General features: G+C 45.0%; 1 protein-coding gene across 25 annotated transcripts in view; it reads right to left on the bottom strand.

The window, feature by feature from the left end:
- The window catches only part of LOC120454133 (heterogeneous nuclear ribonucleoprotein R), a 48,665-nt gene that overhangs the window by 12,316 nt on the left and 19,836 nt on the right, over nucleotides 1–16,513 (bottom strand). For 5 of the 25 annotated variants that reach the window (XM_044006428.1, XM_039639182.2, XM_044006441.1 and 2 more), the window contains exons 3-6: nucleotides 1,978–2,096; nucleotides 1,598–1,910; nucleotides 1,288–1,529; nucleotides 31–166 (exon numbers count right to left, since the gene is read on the bottom strand). In XM_044006428.1, the coding sequence (XP_043862363.1) occupies nucleotides 31–166; nucleotides 1,288–1,529; nucleotides 1,598–1,910; nucleotides 1,978–2,096 (810 nt within the window). Of the gene's footprint in view, nucleotides 1–30; nucleotides 167–1,287; nucleotides 1,530–1,597; nucleotides 1,911–1,977; nucleotides 2,097–3,373; nucleotides 3,684–9,895; nucleotides 10,440–12,447; nucleotides 13,423–16,513 lie in introns of those variants that run through there. The other 20 variants (XM_044006425.1, XM_044006427.1, XM_044006439.1 and 17 more) reach the window with 11 other exon arrangements.

Here is a 16,513-nt window from a genome sequence, read left to right as displayed (position 1 = left end):
TTTTGGTTAATTTCGTGTTTGTTAATTTACCTGTAAGTTTACCAAATTCCTCTAAAATTTCATCTTTGCCCTTTGACTTGGGAATATTGCCTACGAAAAGGCGCAGATTCGGTACGCTTATATTTATTTTTAGACACTTGCCGGGTTTTATTTCGTGATTATCGAGCTAAATTGTGGAAGGGAAGGTAAAACGATTCTTTTTAATACCAATTCAATGTTATTAATAAATAATAAGTAAAATCATAACTAGTAAATAATTTTGAACTAAGGCAAATAAGGTAGATAAGAACAGGGAGAAGGGGTAAAATAATAAGATAAGGATTGATACGGAAATCTTGTCGTTTTTGTTACCAATTTTGAAGCGGGCCGCGTGGTTTGTATTTCGGTTGAGTGTCAGTTTGGAAATGTTAAAGGAAAAACATTTTGTTAGTTGTTAACTGGTTATGGCAGGTGATATATGGCGGCAACATAACTTGCCTCCCAATATCACGATCTAAATTTTTGGTCATGCTCGTCTAAATAAAACCAGACAGTGAGATTGAACGTACGCTGCTAAGTTGTCTACAAAAGTTGATAGCTACATAGCTGGGCTTAGGACTATAGAAAATTTAACTAAAAAGAAAGTAAAACAGATATAGAGAAGAGGGCGGTAGGGGGTGGTTGTGTGATTTGTCAGGGAGGAGGCCAAATCTTTTATTCGAAGAGGAGAGAACTCTTTTCAAACTTGCAATTTGAACGATTTTTGGGCGCTGAAGAGATCTGTTTGCGTAAATCAGGATTACAAATCAAAGTAGACGGGACATGCATTACATAAGTTACAGAAATATCAAGTAGAGAGAGAGACAGCGAGAGAGTGAGACAGATTGCGTTGCCTATAGTTCGAATTCTTTATAGCAAAGGCAGAGGAAAAGTAAGCATACGTTAAGAACTAAATGGAATTGTAGAATTTTCCATGGTCGGATCTAAAAGCGCCAAATCGGGTATGGATCAAATCGGTAATTTTCGCTATTGCTGTGGAGAATTTCAAATATTTCAATTTTGCTTTGGCCGCATAGCTGTTCCTACTTCTTTCGATGTGTATAACACGATAGTAAATATGTGGATACAATACGTTAAATTTATGTATATAAAGGATATTTGTATAAGTCGTAAGAGTTAGCAATACGTAAAAACATTGAAGCGGGGATCAACTGATTTGGGGACGGGTAGGGTTCATCGGTGACGGGACTTTCAGGTGGGCCTAGGCGGTGGTACATGGTATGGATGATCTGTGGGTGGCTTAAATACCTGTCGCACTGCATTGACGGCCGCTTCGCGATTTGTGAATGTGACAAATGCATAACCACGATTTGTGCCCGTCATCGGGTCCATCATGAGGCGTAGGTCCCAGATAATGCCGCAGTTCTCGAAGAGCGGAATCAGTTCGTCCTCGTACATGTCCTTGGGTATCTTGCCGCAGAAAACCTCGCAACCGTTGCCTGGCACATTTCCCTCCCAATGCGGAGGCGGTCCTCCGTATTTACGCTGACCTGAGCTCGGTATAAGTAATAGATATTAGTTTTCCAGTAATTAAAATCTGGCAAATTCAGTTTCTCACCTGTCGTCACATCTAATGTGTAGCCGGTGCGCTCGAGGATTTTCTTGATCTTGTCCTCGTCAGGACCTTTGACAGCTGCGGGCGCGGCCACGCCCTGCTGGCTGGCTCGACTCTTCTGGCGGTACGTCTTCATCACGCCACATAGGTAGGCGGACTTGTTTGACACGTGCTCCAGGTTCGATTCCAGGAACTGTCCCAACACATTCAAGGCACCATCGACGGGAAACTCCTTGAGCGCGTCCAGGGCGCGCTCGTCCAGCTCGGCGTGAGCCAACTTGCCGGTTTTGTAGATCTCATCCAGTTTGCCGGCGACCTAAGAGCATGTCCCATAGTATATGCTTGTCGTTGTCCTCTGTCGGGATATTTAAGTAAGTACTCACCTTCTTGTCAAGACCGTATTCCAGCAGCTTGGGATAGTCCTCTGTACGCTCGCCATCGCCACGGTCATCGGCTTTCTGGTTAATGTCATCTAACAGTTCGCCATTACCTTCCGCCATTTCTGCAAGAGCAAGAATTGTTATTTATAAATTTATTTATTGTAAATTATACAAGTGAGGACCGACAGTTTTAGCGACCTATAAAATCAACTTGTAGAGGTGAACGAACGCCACAAAATGGAAAAAATGGGTCGCGAGAGTGTGCGAAATACGAGAAATTCGCAACTTACACTTACGCACCGTCGCACGCACTCGCGGAATGAGATAAATGGGGAATGCGATAAAGCAGGGAGCATGGGAGAGAGCAGACAACAAAGCGGCAAGTTCATTGACTCCAAACAAATGCGAAACGCACAAACTCGCGATCCAGAAGAGCGCACTGCCGAACACAGAAAAGTGCGTGAGAAAGGCGAGAGAAAGAGAGGTAGAAAGAGAAAGAGAAGAAGGGAGCCGCATAAAAACGTGTTGGCCAAAATGTAAACAATCGGAAGGAGGCGCGATTGGCGGAATTGTGCGTGACGTGATGCGTATACGCGATGTGGCCGGCCTCATGAACAAGAGCGATAAGCGTGACGTATTAGTTGGCATGGTAACAGCTGATTAATCTATACTTGGGTATTTGAATCAGCCTAATACATTTACATATTTATGATTTGTTCCGCGTCCAAAATTAAGTTGAGCCGCGGTAACAAGAGCCGTTCGCTTTCGTTGCAGTTGCAGTTGCAGCTGCACTCAGCCATTTATCATAAATGAATATTTATGGCACACTCATAATGAAAATGCAAATGTTCCGCAGTTGTCAAGTGGCAAACGCTCACCTATGTATATACGCCGTAGCATAGAAAGCTACCTTAGCAGCTATACACTATCAGCAAATGCTATTTTGATTCACGCGTACACCTTTATATACATACATATGAACATATGTACATACATATATAGCAAGTTGTGTGTGTTTGACGTTCAAACAAAAACGAAGCAAGCTGCAAAAATAAAAATGAGGGACCCCAACCCAACTAGCCGAGAGCGATAATTGCGTAACATGTGCAAAAAAGCAGCAAAAACAGCAAATACAGCAAAAGCAGCAAAATATATCAGCAAGCTCTATCGTTCAAGAACGGGAGAGGCAAACCAGCGATAGAGCGCGACCCACAAGAATTATGGGCAAACCCGAACATTTCTAAAATCTTTTCTGTTTGTTGCTCTCTCACTGGCATTCTGCGAATTTCGCATTATTGCTCCACCATGCGATTCGTTTTCGCTGACATTGAAATACTTTGCGATTGATATCGGGGGCAAATGGGGCTTCGGAGCGGCAAAATCGGCGTAGAATACTCACTGCTGGAACTGGGCATTTGGCTGGGGATCCCGATGGAAGATTGGCTCTTGCGGATCGTGGAGGTCAGCGCCTCGCCGCCACCTTCATCCTTCTGCACATTGGAGGCTTCCATCTCGGAAAGCACCGCGAAATGCAAAAATGTAACAATTTTCAATTTCCTTAGACGACTTGGAATTTCGCTTGCAATTGTGTATCAGGCAAATTCAGAATTTGATTTCCTTTGGTTTTTTCTTTTCGTTTTTTTTGAGTAAAAATCAATAGTCAGAGAAGTAGTTGTTCCGAAACGATTCGAAAGACGGCTAAAAATTTTCACAACTGAATAGGAACAAAAATCATTGCCGAATGACTTTTGACAATTGCCCAGTGGGGCCAACTACGATTCCATATTGAGGAAGGGTTACCGAACCCACAATGTTGAGGTGGCAATCCTGGAAATGGTGTCGTATGGTGCAAGTATTAAGACTACCAATTTATGACAACTGCAGTGGGGCCATCAGAATGCCATGTGCGCTATAACAACTATTACAATAAACTACAACAAACGGAACCAGTCAACAAAGGCATATCCCATTCTCTAGGCCGCTCCAACATAGACTTATGTATTTATGATATATATGTATATGTATGTAAAATATCTGGGCTGTTGGCTGCGAAAAGTGTTGGCGACAACAACCGCAGGGAAGCCCGCAGAGGGGCGAACACCGGGGGAGCGCCATAATAATGTGCTGGCCAGCGGGAAAGGCGGAAAAATCCGGAAGAGCGCTTTATTGGGGCACTGCGAGGAAATGAATAATAAACACATGGGCAATGGATATAGAGCCAGTTGAAAGGAGAAGACATCCAGGCAGGAAATTCCATTAGGATTGCAGCGAAATATCGATAAAATGGAATTCCCTATTCGCAGTGTTGCCATGCTCCTGTGTTGGAATTGGCCACATTCCGCAGCCAATTGAAGTCTTTATTCTTGGGCCCCGTACTCAGGGGTATTCAGGTGACTGCTCCTGGCCTAAAACCGCTTTTAATTTGCACCACTTGCCGTACTACGTGTTTGCTTTTTTTCCAGCCCGTGTCATCATTTTTTATGCATGTTTGTTATGGCAACAGGGTAGTCGCCGCTTGTTTGCCCCGACGCTGGCAACTCTGTCACATGCATATACAAAAAAAAAAAGCACGGCTAAAATGGGGAAAAAACAAAGAAGCCTTTGCATGTTAAAGAACATTCCATTTTGCATGCTCGTTTTGTTTGCCAGAGCCGCTTGGCAACTACCTCAATAAATTTGATGTTGATGCCGGCGATATGCGCATACATACACAGCCATATATGCATATCCTGGCATATCCTGGCGTATCCTGCCCCTTGCACTTTTGTCGGTTAGTTACACCCTCGGCTGCAAAAAAACAACAGAAAAAGTCACCCTCTAGCCGCTCGCAGGGGTGGTTTGCCCCCGATTCCGACACTCCTTCGCCATTCCGGACTCGGATTCGGATTCGGATTCGGTCTCCTTTGCCAAGAGATAATGCCTGGTGTAAGGTTAGTAAATCAGCGATATGACAAATCGCCGCAAACGCAGGCGGAGCACTTAATGCGACGCTTTTTCAATGGGAGACAAAGGAGAATCAAAATTGCTGATAAAGCCAAATAAATCGTTTTGCCACATTTGTTCGTCACTCGCGTCCGTCTGCCAGACAATACGTCGCCACCGGCAGCAGCAGTCTGGTCTAGAATTACAAGATCCCCTTGGCCACTCCGCCAATCCGCCACTCCGCCCCTGTGTCTTCAACCGAAGCCAGACTGTAGACTGTAGTTTGTAGACTGCAGAAACTACGAACACCATGTTTCGTATGGTGACAGGCTATAGGGCTGTAGTCTGGGGTTGCTCGCCGTCGTATAGAGGAAGTGTTAAAGTTTGGACTTTCGCATTTGAATTTCAAGAAGCCCTGGCCATTTAAATGTTATTGCCATGGACAACGGCGACAACAATGGGGCTCTATAGCACAACCTTGCACGGGGTTATTGATTTTCAGCCCCCTTTGGGCCCAGCTGAGCCACAACTACTACTTCGCCGGCCAGTTAAGCCGATTTAAGGCACAAAAATAACTTCAGACGGGCCGGAGTGAAAAGTGCAGACAGTGCAGCAGACCTGAATGAAGGCCCCCAAACGGAAGTGTGGCAATGCCTTCTTGTAATTTATAGCCCCAGAAGGGGGTTGTGATGGGGTGGGGCGCACTAGAAGGCGGCCAGTTGGCCGCATAAGTTGCACAATTTATGGCATTGCGACAACGAACAAATTCCCTGCAAAGTGCAGGCAAACCAAGCAAATTAGATGGAAGCGCCTCGCAGGCGCACGACAACGGTGAAGATTGCAGGGAAGAAAGCATGGCTTTCCGGCCTTTAGAGAATATTAAATGAATGAAAATTGTTGTAATTTATGATGGACTACAGAAGAAGTTTAATGAAATATTAGGACGGCCTTCATTTAAAGTGTAATCCGAAGGGACACTTAATGGCTGCCTACATTTCGGAGCTGGTGTAACAGGAATGTCGGCCTGCTTTTAGGCGCTTAAATTAGAGATTTATACCTTTAATTACAGATTTGAATCTATTTTTATCCCCAATCTATTTAAAGGCCAAAACCATTCTAATTAATATAAAAAAATTATATAAAATATCTGGGCCTTTATTAAAGGTTATTCTCCTGAACTTATTTACCGCCATCAGATAACTTTTCTGTTTTTCAACCAACTGCATCCCAAGTTAACTCTTAAATAGAGTCACGTGGCCAGACGGCAGCGTACACCATATATTCCAGGAGCCGATGCCAAAATCAAAGATAACATGGCAATAAGTTGCAAGTCGGGTTTATTTGAGTAAACAGAAACAAGTTCGTGGTAGTTCAGTGGTGTTTTGTTGCCAAGAAACCAATCAGGCGGGTTCTCCATTGCAATATCTGCCAAAAAAGCTCTTTTTGGCCACGTCACTAGGGTCCACAACCACCGTCACAGCCACGGCCGTAAAAATTGTGCAGCCTCGGGGCCAGGAAAATGTTTTCAATATTTGATGCTCACATTTTGTGGCCGCAAAAGTGCAGGGATGCTGCCCGACCGCATCAACAAATGAAAATGGCGCCCAGCATCCAACCAGCCCCCGTGCCCCCAGAAGCCATTCCATTCGAAAAGGTCAGTCACGTGTTGGCCGGGCCAAAAGTAAGGGGTCCTGCCGAATTCACTGCATTGCGGCAGCGACAACAACGGACAGACGGACAAGCGAACGGACGGACAGTACGGACAGTATGTACAAACAGTTGCTCAAGCTGAGGCATTGTGTCTATCCGTGTCCGTGGGTATTTGCGCTGTGCAACTGCCAAACATAAGGAGTGAAAAAACAAGGTACGACGGGCCTGCAACAGTACATAAAGCCGCCGGCTCATGGGAGGAAGGGGGCAGGGGCTGGGCGGGTTGGAGAAATAGAAGGCACGCGACAAGCACAAAATGAAAATTACACAAAAGTTTGCCAAGGAAGAAAATGGCATGCTTTTTTATGGCTGCCAAAGATGCCCCCAGGAGTCGATGTCGGAGCTAGAGTTGTAGAAGTGGAAAGCCAACTTTAGTAGTTGCAGAAAAAACACAAAAAAAAGCCAGTTTTGGGGATTGAAATTCGGGATACCCTGGTTTAAAAACGTCCGTGTAACAGATGTTGTGTAGCTATTGCGTGGTATAACTCCGTGTAAGCCACTGTTTTAAAGCAAATGCAAATGCAACTTGCCACCCCCCAGAAGTTTTCGCAAAAGTTGTAAACTCTCGCGCTGCCTGTCCAGTTGTTCCCCCTTTCGTTAATTACACAAAAGTTATGAGCAATCTATTCAATCCTTTTTTAAGCAAATTGGTAAATATATATTTGCGTGTTTTTTCGACCAAATTTATAGCATCTTCCAGCAGAGCAAAAACGTGCCCAAAAAGTCAGAAGCCGTAAACCGAAAAGCGCTTTTGTGTGCGCTACGCCACAAAACCACCCAACCGAAGCCATCCGACACAAAACCCCAGCCCAGTTCCAGTAGGACATGAGCTGAGCTGAGCTAAGATAGCCGGGCACGGGATCCACTGGGTTCCCCATAGTTTGGCGAATTAGAAAAGTGCCGGCTGCAGGCGCCGCTCAATTGCATTGGATTCTAGGGGGAATCGTGGGTCTTATGTGGCGTATGGATGTGCATATATCCACGATGGAATGGGGAGCGGCGTATCTTGCATTTTTATTTTAGCATATTTTATTATTTGCGAAATTAGGCTGCTCCAAGTACCGCCCGCCGTGCTGCCTTTCCATTGTATGGCATGGTGTAGTCATGGTGTGGCGTGGCATGGTAAAACGGAGTGGGTGGCATATCCTGGCAGATAGCTCTGGATGGCACGGCGCCCGCTGATTGCAGTGTGGCTACGGAGGCATCGGCATTCAAAGTGGCCTGAATAAATTGGGTGCAGAGCAAAGCAACGGTTTAGAGGAAACTATAGAAAAGGGATCATGCATTACCTTTAAAGTACCCCTTTTAGGTACCGTGTTTCACTAAGATAATCCAAAATCACATGTTTTGAGTTTCATTTGAGTAAGCAAACGAACTTCTGGTTAGAGAGCAGTGTGTAATCACCGCAGAGAGGCTAATTAATACATATTTTCAATTTGAATAATTAATGAGCAGAACGAAGAGAAGGAGTATTTTCGCAAAACAACTACATTCCCCAGCTAAGGGGTAAGAAAAGGGACATAGAAGAGAAAATTACTTAACGCGACTCCCAAGTTGAATGCAAAAGTCAAAACGTGTTTGCCGGCAACCCCTGTGGAGAGACCCCCCAATGCCCCCCACCCAGAATGGAAACCCCCTGGCCGCCTGCCATGTTCTTGCCGAGAGCCCAAGAGTCATGCATCATGCAACACCCAAACGAAGTAAGTGAGAGCCGCTTTTGGGGGCAGCGCGGAAGTACAAAGGCGAGGAGGGGACATGGCGAAGCGCCAAATTATGCGCACATGGGTGGGGTGAAAGGGGAGTAGGTTGCATGGGGATAATGCAAGGCGGTTTGTTGAGGACGCGTCAGACAAACAGAAGAAGAAACTGCAAATAATTGGTCGCTCTCCAATGCTCTCTGCCTCTTTGGAGAGAGCAATCGTTGCACTCAAAGCTTTTGGGCCAATGCAGGCGAGCTTTCGGCCTCTTCAAACCAGCCACCCAGCAACCCAGCCACCCCCCACATCTTTCCCCCTTTAATGCACGCCGGCCGGTTTTCGAAATTGCATGTGTGTGGATTTAGTTTGTGTTGCAAGTGTATGTGTGAGTGTGGACGCCATTGGCCTGACACGTGGCCGGAAGATTTGGAGCCCAGGAGCAAGAGCATGCTGCGCCAAATCATGATGCAGAGGATGCAAAGGAAGGCAACACTCGGAAACGTACCACAAAACAGAGTAAAAATCTCAGTTTAAGAGGCGCTACAAACCGGTTTGCCACAAACACACACACACACAGATACAATACTAATACAGGAGCGATTCAACTTGGCTGGACTTTTCTTTATTTTAAGTTCACTTATTAATGATTTAAGCGACGTCGGCGGCGACCGCGGCTACGACCAGATATTGGAGCCGAAGGAAGGGCAATAAGGGAAAGGGAGGGAGGGAAGACAAGCAGGAGACGAAGAAGAAGGAAAGCAGCAAACGATGCAAAAGGCAAAAATCAAAATGGTGGCCAAAGAAGAATTGGGGACTGCGGGGGAGTGAAGGGGAGGGGTACCAAAGAGGTAGACGACGGCGTTTTAATGCGATTGTGACGATGTTAAATGCACTCACACGCATACATGCTTGTGTGCAAGCGTCGCAAAAAAGGAAAAAAAAACCATGCTGCATGCCTCTCTTCGCTGAGAATGTGTGTGTGTGTCTGTTGGGGCGCTTCCATTGTGGGGCCACTGCGTTTCTTTGTGTGCGTGCAAGCTGCAGTGTTGAGTAACGCAGAGAAACGTGGGCGTTGTTGTTGTCGTCGTCCGTTTCAACTTTTATATTATTAAATATCAGGGAAAAACACCTGAACGCACATACATTTCATTTAAATTCATTTCGTTTCACTTCACGCCATGCGTCAGCTGTTTGGCGTTTTAATTTTATACCCCATACGCAGTGTACACATATAGACTATTCAATTTTTGCACATTATTGCAAACACGCACACACCGAAACCTATGTGTTGGGCACTTGGGGCTGCAGTGCAAAAAAAAAAGAGTGGAGGGAGAGCAAGACGAGGCGAAGTGAAAAAATAATATAAAATTAAATGCCGTCGCTTTTTGTTCCTACATCGGAACGTACTGGCACACACACACACGGGCACTCGAAAACCCACATACGCAGTCACTTGATACGATATTGTTGTCTGCTGCTCCCTCACTTTTTACATTTTATATTTAGTACATATAGGACGGTGTCAATGTGTGTGCGTAGCCACAAATTGCAAATTGCAGTTTGCAAATGTATCGCCAAGAAACTGAAATTACCTTTTTTTGTGTTTTGTTGTATTTGGCTTGCACTAAGAAATTCACAATATTACTTCGTTGCGTTCAATTTGAACTATCGGTATTTATTTTGTTTAGTTGTTATACTCTGCTCGGCGTTGCACAATTTGTTGCTAGATTCCTGGCATTTTCTAAATAGAATATTTGTATTTTATTTAAGATCGTATCGTATATGAGATCACAATTGGCCGCCCGCCGTTCCGTCGTTACGTTTCCGTTTCGATTCGCATGCTGCGCGCGCTCTCAGACAGCATATTTCAATTTTTATATTTTTTGTATTATTTGTTAATATAACTATGGGAATTTATGGTCCTGCGTTATTTTCGTTTGATTTTTGGCAAGCACACTTCGCATCCGAGCTGCAGTTGGCGATGGTTATTTTTGGGTAGCTGGTATGTCCAATTTTGCGTGTGGCAGCCGCGTTGTAATAATGGCGGACGGCAACGTCTACGTCACCGGTTCTCGGTTCGCCAACGTCTGAGAATCGAACTGAGAATCAGAATCGGCAGCAGCAGCAGAATCAGAAGCAGAGGCTGTAGCCGCTCCGCTCGCAATTCTGGTCTTCACTTCGTCACTTGCGTCGCACAACAAAAGCCACAAACCAAACATATACAACTCGGGGAGTAGCAGTCGCAGTCGCAGCCACGAAAAGCTGCAGCGACAAAAGTGCACGCACACCACCGCGAGCGGAGAGCCCACGAAGCGTCACTCTCACACAGATACGTTGTATCTCGGTCTCAGGGCAGGCAAAAAGTTTCGCAAAAAACGCAAGCGAGAGAAAGAGCGGAGGGAGAGCCACAGCTTGATAAGCAGCAGAATTTGCACAACAAAGTGAATAGCGAAAAAACATGCTCTCTCAGTGACATACACAAACAAACAAATTCGTATTTCTCTCTGGTTCTCTTTTGCTGCCTGTGGAAGATCGCGAAAAAAAATAATGCGAGAATCGAATCTTGACGCGTGTGGAAACCAAGTCTTCATCTTCTTCAACATCGAACTCCAGAGACTATAAACAGTAAAGCAAGAACCAGACAAACAAAAGTGAAATGGCCTTATAAATAGGCTAAAAGAATTTCAGCCTATAGAAGCAATTTCTTATACACCAAAAGAAAAATGTACACATAAGATAACAAATCATATGAAATATTTATAAAAAATAAGAGATGTAGGAAAATTAGTTAGCTATTACACCAGAACCTGTAATAATCACAACATACAAGTTATCCAAGCATAACTGATATTTTTTCCTGTGCAACGTATATTTCGCATGCACTGTCGACGTTCCACAATGCGTTCCACACAGACACAGTCACACAAATGCGAGCATGAGAAGCTTCTGTGTATAAAAAAGAGCTCTGATGAACATTCCTTCAAAGGGGTTAAATGAGCGAAAACAACAAAAAGACCGAATGCCTATGCCCAAGGGCTGAGTGAAAAAACTTAGATGCGGTCTGTAAAATTTTATACAACTTTGGCATGAGGGCAAATCGTTAGTCGTATCGTTAACTAAAATAAACGCACACAGTTGCACTGGCCAGTCAGTTTGCAAACACACAGATACGATTTATGGATGCCGATGCACACGCACGGATACAGAAACACATACGGATACGAACACACCCACACAGATGCAGCTAAGAGTTGGCTGGACAGTAGTGTGCTTGGGATAGTGTTTTCCAGGGAGGTTCACTTCGGGTGGAACAGGAACCCAACGCCCACGCTTTCCGGCTTTTTGGTCATGAACTTGTGGGTTTCGCTGTCTGCCGGTCCCCAAAACAACAGCTGCACCAGCCGCTGCACCACCCCCTTTCCGACCCGCCGACCCCCAACAAGGTAAGCTGGCTCGTCGGCACGTGAACATCCAAATTCAACAGCAAACGATTCTATCGGTCGGTGAAAAAATAAGCAACAATCAGAGGAATTCTTTAATATGCCGAAATTATTTATTTTGCGGTACAACTTCAGAGGGTCTCTCAAGTTACCCAAAGTTTGGGATGAAAACGGAGACCCTGGGAAGTTGGCTCTGAAAAACATAAGTGGGTGCCGCTGACTATCACTAAAAACGCTGGGTAACTTTAGAAGCTGGTAAAACAATTTGAGTGTGCTGGCAAAATTCCAGGAGAGTGTGAGAATGTTTGCGACCAATAATCACACCCCCTGAAATATGATAAAAGATAGGAATTCTAGAGATCTTTTCTTCACATATTTATATAATCACATATTTCTGAACAAAAGTACAAATTTGGAAAATTCCCTGATAAGTAAGTTATGAAATGTGAAATGTTTCTGAGATAAATAAAACCGCTATCCCATGATTTTTACTCGCAATAGATAACCTGAACACAAAGCCCTTCAATATAAAGTCTTGGTGTGCGACCTTGAGTCACCATCTAAACGCTTTGTCTTTACGGCGGCTAATGAAATTCTTTGTGAAATCGAAAAATAAAAAATCACAGATCCATATCTGTTCTATTTAGCGAAAAGGTGTGCCCGGCAGCTGTACTGGCTATTTAAAATCTGATTTGGCGACTTACTCGAGCGAATTGTTGCTGCAACTTCCGAGTGGAGAATATCTCAGGCGCTGCGTATCCAAGTGAGTGGGGTGCTGTTGCAGCTGATGGCGATGATGATGACGATGGTGATGATGATGTATCCAATGGGTGCTGTAGATATTTAATCCGAAAATGTGCTAAGCTATATTTATGCGAATTAATGCGAGTGTGTGTTTTCAGCTTGAGTTTCAGTTACGTTTTTGCACTATTCAAGAACTTCACTGGAGATTAGTTATAGATTCGCTTGACCGCACTTATCGACTACAATGGGTGTTTGTTGCAAATTAATTGCCACTTTCGCGCTTTTTCGACACGTTGCGTTGCGATCCGAAGAATCGAGAGTGGCGGAGATATGGAGATACCGAGATGTGCAGTGTGCAGTATGCAGTATGCAGTATGCAGAGTGTAGTGTGCTATGTGCGTAGTGCGATGCTCGACGGAGAGTACAGTAGATCACACCGATCCAGTCCGATCGTGGCTCTCTTTCTGAGCAGGAATGCAGCTCTGCAGTAATTGCAATCAGCGGTGCATTCGCCAGCGAACTGATCGCCTGTTGCTGGGGGCTGTGGCTGCAGATCGTCGATCAGAGCAGCGCGGCACAGGAAGTGCACGAAGGCTCGGAGAACAAGTTACGAGCGCTCGGCTTTCCCGATCGTCGGTCGATCGGCCGATGCAGTTGCACTCTCAGTTCTCTTGCCGCTGCTGCGTTTCGTGTTTTTTTTTCTTGCTGTTTTCTTTCGGATGGGGCGTATACCCCGCGTGGAGCTTTGAAGCCTCGATCGGCGATCCAGAGCCGCTGCAAAAGCTTCGGATGCACTTTCCCTGGCTCTGTGGGTTACGTAAAGCTTGCAGGCAGGCTGGCAATCTTGGCTAATTTTGATTAAATTTCCTTCAGCAATTACGAATTTTGGAAAGTCTCGGCCGACTACGTTTCGTGGTTTTTATTGGGGCGATCCAAAATTGCGAATGTGGGCGAACACAGTCGCTGGTGGCAAAACGTAGATTGCTCTAACTGGTTAATTATATAATTTTAATTGTTTTTAGTTCGCCTCACTTGATGATCATAGTTTGTCACTGAACACTAAGTATGCACTTTTAGTTGTTTACTCTCATGAAAATATATACTAAAACTGTGTTTTTCTTCTTTTGGTTGATTTTGTTTTGACTTTTTTAGGTTGTGTTTGTTTCACTTGTTAAATATTTATAGATTTTGTATTTGATTTTAATGCATTTCCAGACATGTCGCTGCATTTTGCGTACGCTTTTAGAGTTTGCAACGCGTGGCCATAGATACTTTGTTACCCGATTTAGTACAAGTTTTATGCCGTTTTGACTGCGTTCGTTCGATTCGATTTTATATTTTAAAATTAGTGGTTAATATATTTTAAAATTAAAAGCGTAATTGGCTTGAACACTTAACCATAGTAGAGAATATTATAAAAAAATTACCGTCGTTATTAAATGTAGCAAATAAAGAAAAACTTAAACAAAAACTGGCAAATGTTTTGCTTAAACGTTTTAACACTAACAAGTTTTAATCTGCTGACAACTGTGTGTGATTCGATTCTATTGTTTGATTTTTTTAAATGGGCTTCTTGCTGGTTCTATTGCAGTTGCTATATAGAAAATGGTATAATCCAAAGTGTTTTGAAGATATCGTATGCGCGGACTCCGATCCTGAATAGAATTTTGACTGTTAAGTGGCGATTTCCAACGAAGGCTGCGTTTTTGACTGGGTATTTTATTATTAATTCCGAAAGATGTGATGTTTATGGTTAGATTCCTTAACCGTTTGTGTAAAAAGTTCCAGATTTGTGGTTGCAATATTTTCGCATGGTCGTTTGCGCGTCCGCGATACTTGCGAGTGGAGTGGCGATGCGATACAGATACAGATACCCGGCTGGCTGGGCAGTCAGTCAGTCTCAGAGTCCCGGTTTTTAGAGTCTCAGTCGTCGTTGGCGACAAAAAAGCTTGCAGTCGCAGTCGCAACCGCTCACAGAAACAACGCACACATCGAAACACTCCGACGGAGAGAGAGCGAGAGAGCTCAAGTACGATTGCCGGCTACGCACACAGGCGCATTCTGCGCTTCCTTTTTGTTTTGTTTTTGGCATTCGCAACGACAGCGCCTGCATTGGTATTGCAATTTCTCTCTGCGGCACACACACAGATACACTTTGGCGTAGCCTGCTTTTTGTAGTTTTTCGCCCCAGCCACAGTTAGCAACCACCCAGCTTTTTGCCGGCTTGTAGTCAGACCTTTGTCGCCCGGAGAGCACCGCTCTCTCTCTCGATGGTTTTTTGTGGGTTTTCTGCCACATGGAATTGACCCCTCAGTGATTCTGATGCTGATTCAGATTCAGTTCGAGATTCCGATGCCCAAAGATGCCAACAAAGTAGCGATGCGTTTTGTCGCCAGGCGCTCTCCTATCTGTATCGCATGTCTCTGTCTCCCTTACTCCCTCATCGTCCGTCCTGCTTGCGCTCGCTCCTGTTTGAGGAACATTTCAATTAACTGCAATTCTTCAGCTCCCATCGCTGCCCGCCGGGCAATCCGTTTTTATGATCCATCCACATCACTGCGCTGCCCGCACCCGTCCAAGTTTAATTAACTCGAAGTCACGGACAATGGCCGAGCGACAAGTAAAGCGTATCTAGATGCCCCCGATAAGATCTGTCACGGCTCTATGTGCCTGCCCATCTCTCTCGGATTCAGTTACTGATTCGGCCGGATTTTCGCCACTCGCTAACTCAATTTGCCAGCCAGTTAGCAGGTGCGTTGACCGAGCCGGAAGAATACGAAAAGTCTGATGGGAAAACCATGATATAAGATGGGTTGTAGGATGGATGGAGAGTCTTGTGAAAGATTCTAGGGGGCTAGTAAGTCCTTCATTTGTTAAGGGCCAAATAATCCATTATTACATAAAGTTCTCAATTATATTATATTTCCCATTTGATGACCTTTGAATTTTTCCCTGCCTTAGATGGTTTTGAGCTTTTGATCTTGAGCGATTCTACAGTACAAAATCATCCAAGCAATAATCTCAAATAATATCAGTAGCATCATATCTGAACAGTCAGTAGATAACAGTTCAATTTACAGAAGTACGACTGTGGCAACGACGAAAGCCTCCGGTGGGTAAAAATCGAAAGCGTCTTTGTTCGCAACCAGGGCAGAAAACGAAAGCCAAACGGAGCGAGTGTAAGCAACGAGGCTGAAAGGATAACGTTTATGCTGATGCTGATGCCGATCACGCTGACCACCAGAAGCGGAAGAAGCAGCAGCAGCAGCAGCAGCATCATCATCATCAAAAGTCGGAGGCATCATCAGAAACAACAACATTAAGAAATGTCCGTATCCGCGGCGATAACGCAGTTTTTCGTGCCGATCCTGTTTTCATTCCCACAGTTTTGCGAGGCTTACATCTGACGGGGGACGCTGTGGCCCCGTAGTGGCGGTGGCTCTTTGCCAGCTAGCTGAAGGGGAATATCACGGACGCATGGTCATCATCAAGGCGATCGGATCGGATCGGAACGTAACGGCTTGGATCGCCTCGGATCGGAGCGCTCTTCTGCCGGCGTCGCGGCGATGGTCTCGAAATAATAAGATGACATCCAACACTTCTTGCGATCTGAGAGGCACAAACACACAGGCGAAGGCACAAAGCTCGAGACCCTACCCCCGTACATGTCTGCCCCTGTTCCCCTACAGCGAACCCCTCATCCTCATCCTGATGCTCGTCCTCGTACCGCTCCCTCTTCAACCCCCTGCCACAAATATTTTTCATATAAAAAATCGTATTTTTTCCCTCTCGCGCATAATAAAACTTTTTCTGCATGCTTTTCATTTCATTTCCTTCGAGATGCCCGGCTTGCCGAGGGTCGAGCGGTTTTTGAGGGGAGGGCGGCAGACAGCAGCGCACTTGGCCGCCGCACAAAGGAAGATCACGACGCAAGGACTTGTCTGCATTGAAATGGATGTAGGTAGAGGTAGCGGCAGAGGTAGAGGTACTCACACTCGCCTAAGGACGCTGCTTCCTCCAATGTAC

The sequence above is a fragment of the Drosophila santomea genome, chromosome 3R (assembly GCF_016746245.2).
Source record: "Drosophila santomea strain STO CAGO 1482 chromosome 3R, Prin_Dsan_1.1, whole genome shotgun sequence".
NCBI lineage: Eukaryota > Metazoa > Arthropoda > Insecta > Diptera > Drosophilidae > Drosophila > Drosophila santomea.
The sequence above is the reverse complement of the archived record's forward strand: the minus strand, read 5'-3'. Positions and strand labels throughout refer to the sequence as shown.